Source organism: Pinus tabuliformis, chromosome 6, assembly GCF_031772625.1.
Source record: "Pinus tabuliformis cultivar Carrire ecotype Pingquan chromosome 6, CPIR1, whole genome shotgun sequence".
Classification (NCBI taxonomy): Eukaryota; Viridiplantae; Streptophyta; class Pinopsida; order Pinales; family Pinaceae; genus Pinus; species Pinus tabuliformis.
Window position 1 is genome coordinate 1,718,673,058 of NC_142292.1, and position 3,542 is coordinate 1,718,676,599.

General features: G+C 40.5%; 1 protein-coding gene across 2 annotated transcripts; it reads left to right on the top strand.

Annotated features, from left to right (window-relative positions):
- Positions 1-291: 291 nt before the first annotated feature.
- On the top strand, positions 292-2,969 carry LOC149265649 (uncharacterized). 2 transcript variants are annotated; one of them, XM_089429623.1, is made up of 3 exons: positions 292-1,051; positions 1,569-1,883; positions 1,977-2,969. In XM_089429623.1, exons 1-3 carry the CDS (start codon positions 497-499, stop codon positions 2,622-2,624), a joined length of 1,518 nt encoding a protein of 505 aa, XP_089285749.1. In that variant the 5' UTR covers positions 292-496; the 3' UTR covers positions 2,625-2,969. The 2 variants fall into 2 exon arrangements, with proteins under 2 accessions (XP_089285749.1, XP_089285748.1); XM_089429622.1 differs by having other exon boundaries at positions 294-1,051; positions 1,569-2,969.
- Positions 2,970-3,542: the final 573 nt, after the last annotated feature.

The window sequence follows — 3,542 nt, forward strand, 5'->3', positions numbered from 1 at the left end:
TCCAGCTCCACCCAACATTACATAATCCCTACTAATAATAGTAATATTATTCCTAGTAATCTTAGTAATCTTTGGAATTGGAATCAACCCTAGTTTGGTTAAAAGAAAAACATAACCTTAGTTTGGTTAAAAAAAAAAACAAAAAAAAGAAAAATGACTTTCAATGATGGTCTTTTTTTACCAAGCTCCTTTGAGAGACAACGGTTGGTCGCGACGTGAGTCGTCCACGTTGGACAATCTTTATCCTCGCCCGTACGCGCGGATAAATTCAATTTTCAAATCTCTTAAAAGCAAAGCTTCTTATGGATGTTCAAGAGTATTCTAGAGCTGTACTAAGCCTGCCTTGAAAGTTCGAGAATCCAGTCACTTCTTCTGCATCATCCTCTATAAAATTCCACTCTGCAGAGAAGCCTATGACGCAGAGCAACAATTTTAAGCTTTCGTAGTTTCCAGTTAAGAAATTTTATCTTTCGAATCGTTCAATCGCTTGAAAATTATGGAAGACCCTTTCTTTGGCAGGTTGTGGGATCGATTCCCGCAGAGGTCGCATTATGGTCCCTACGGTTCTCATCCCCACGCTGCAGCCACTGTGACCCCGACAAAACCAGAGTATGATTATTGGGGCGCGCCGAAGATTAAGCCCAAGACGTTCACAGTTCCAGTCCACGGTCCAATTAATCCCTCGCCAAATTCGAATTCGATGACGAATAGGAAAAGTCCTCTGAAGCCTGATCCCAAGAACGTTATCTCAATACCCATCGGTTCAGAGGCTCCCAATTCATCTTTCGAGGCTAAGAAGACGGACGCTCCTCGAATGGACGAGACTTCTGCGGCTACAAAAATGCAGTCGGCTTTCCGAGGGTTTTCTACCCGGAAGGGTTCGCCGTTGAAGAATCTGAGGGTTATACGAGATGTCAAGGCAGATGCCGACGCTATTCGGCGGCGTCTTGTTGATCGTCAAGTCGTGGAGTCGATCCTTCAGAATGAGAAAGAGCGCCTGAAGATCACCGAGGAAATAATGTCTCTGCTGCTTAAGCTTGATGCAATTCAGGTGTGTATTTGAAAGCCCTGCTTGAATTTTGTCTTGAAAACCTAGTTGAACTTCGGTTCAAAACCTTTTTTGCATTTTGTGTTGGTTCAAGCCCTGTTTGAGTTCTGTTTTGTTCAAAACATGGTCTGTATTTTGGATCCAATCCCTGTGTGTATTTGGTTTCCAGACGTTCTTTGAATTTTTGTCCAAAATGCATTTTGAATGTTGGTCTGTTGGAAGTCGCTATTTCAAAAATTGCCTCGAAACCCTTTCTGAATTTCGGTTTGGATCAGCGCCTTTCTGAATTTCGATTTTGTTCAAATCCTTTTTGAATTTTGGCTGAAAACCGTCAATCCGAGTTTCTGGGGGCTTTAAAATTGCGTTATGCATTTCTCCAGCTTTTTACAACTTTTTATTGGTGATTTCTTTTTCATTAAGTTTCAGCGGAGCGAGTAGGTCTTACAACCTATTTACATCTTCAATGTTTTGGACTGTGAAAGAAAAGCAGATATAAATATACAAGTATTTTGATTTGCAGGGAGTGAATTCATTTGTGAGAGAGTCAAGGAAGGCTGTGATTCGTGAGCTTCTTAATCTGGAAGAAATGGTAGATGCCATAATTGCTGGCAAATCGATAGAAGGGACTGCTTGGATGGGTGCAGAAGCTGCAGAGGATGATAACTATGGCGAGGAAATGGCCTCCGTAAAAGAGAACGGAGAAGCCCCGTTTTCGGACGGGGGTCCGAACAATGAAGAAGTCAGAGATGAAGAGTTACCGGAGAGGGGTTCCAATGAAGAAGAGGTGCTGGATGGGGTGAAGCTAGCCTCTGCGAGTGATTCAAAGGTGCAAGAGGTATCTTTATTTTCTGATGATATTGAAATACCGAATATACAAATTGAGAGTTCAAACCATACTGACGATAATTCTATGGGCACGGGTGGGCAGTGGAGAGGATTGTCACCCGAGGCGGTTGCACGCGGGGAACCAGTGGACTTCATGGAAAAGAAACTTGAAGAACAGGAATTGGAGCCATATGATGAAGAGGCAATGAAAGATCCAATAGATGGCGAGAAATGCACAGAGGGTTCTTCAAGTTGTGAAGGGCGGACTGGGGAGAAGCTGAGAGCTTTGGGATGTCACAGCATCCCCTGCCCAGACGAAGAGGTTATGAGACATTCTACGGATGAAGAGGAATTCCCCAACCGTGCTTCAGTGCGGACGTACAAGAGGTTGAAATCTTTGGACTGCCCGCAGGTAGAGGCAGAGACAATTCAAGCTGATGAACAGCAGAGACAATGTGAAGGCATGGAGTACGAAGAGACTGGGGAGGTCACTGAAGCGGCAGCAGGACAGGATGCTAATGTTGAAGAAGACTTTGTGAAGGTGAATGATGAGAATGGGAAACTAAAGATGTTGGTGGGTGATCTGTTCAAGAAAAACAAATTGCAGAATAAGTTGATCAAGAACCTGACCCGGAGAATTGCACAATTAGAGGAGCAAATATCCAAGTCGAAACGGAAGAAAACTGGAGACAAGAAAAAGAAACTGAAAGAAACTGAGAACAGTACCACTGGAAGACGGAAGACGGAGTGACCTCTGGACCACCAACACTGGTGGAATAACAGAGTGTGGGGGCGGGGGGGAGGCATTCATAGGCATGTGCACATATTTCCTGTTAATATTGGTTCTGAGAAAATGTAGAGGCCATTTCTGTGAAGTCTAGACAAAACCTTTATACAAAGTAATATGTTAATTTTTTTCGGAAATTATTTTGTTCAGTGTAGTAAATATTCAAGCTGCTTGTTTCTTTGGATTATGGAAGGCATAGAATCTCAGTGATAAATCGGCAAAGGTTTTGGTAAATGAAAGAATTTTGTTGCTAGGGCTTCATTGTAAGATTCTGATTTTAACTTTCCATGATTGAGTTTTCAAAAGAAAGTGTTTCGAAGATTTCTTTGTAACTTCCATGATTGATTTCCAAAAATGCTGTTTCGAATGTTTCTTTGTAATCGGCATAATCGATTTTGTGAGAACAAAGTAGGCAGGCGGCAGTCTATAGATTATTTAATTAAGCAGTGAATAGTGAGTTGTCGCCCAGCAGCAACTCGGATTGCAAGCCGAAGAGTAGAACCTTCAGGGTAAGCTAGATTCTTATCGCGAGTTGTACTTCAGCAACTTGGATTCCAATGTAGGTTTTGAAATTTGCCGCGAAATGTTAGATTTTTAAAGGAGGAGAAAGAGTTTTTTAACTATTTTATTTTGGAATCTGATGTTTTCAGATACAGAGGATGAGGATTGGGTTAGCCCATTATGAATTTGATTAAGATTAAGAAAAATATTGAATATTCAAAAATATTGAATCGTAAAAAAGAAAAAAAATATTGAATATTCAAAAATATTGAATCGTAAAAAACAAAAAAGATTATTTTTAATTTAATAGACATTAAAATATCTTTTTTTTTATTATTTTTAATTTAATAGACATTAAAATATCTTTTTTTTTTTTCAGTT

Coding starts and splice junctions, on each gene's coding strand:
- LOC149265649 (XM_089429622.1), top strand. CDS start 497: ATGGAAGACCCTTTCTTTGGCAGGTTGTGGGATCGATTCCCGCAGAGG. Junction 1,052..1,568: donor TTAAGCTTGATGCAATTCAG/GTGTGTATTTGA, acceptor TTTGATTTGCAG/GGAGTGAATTCATTTGTGAG.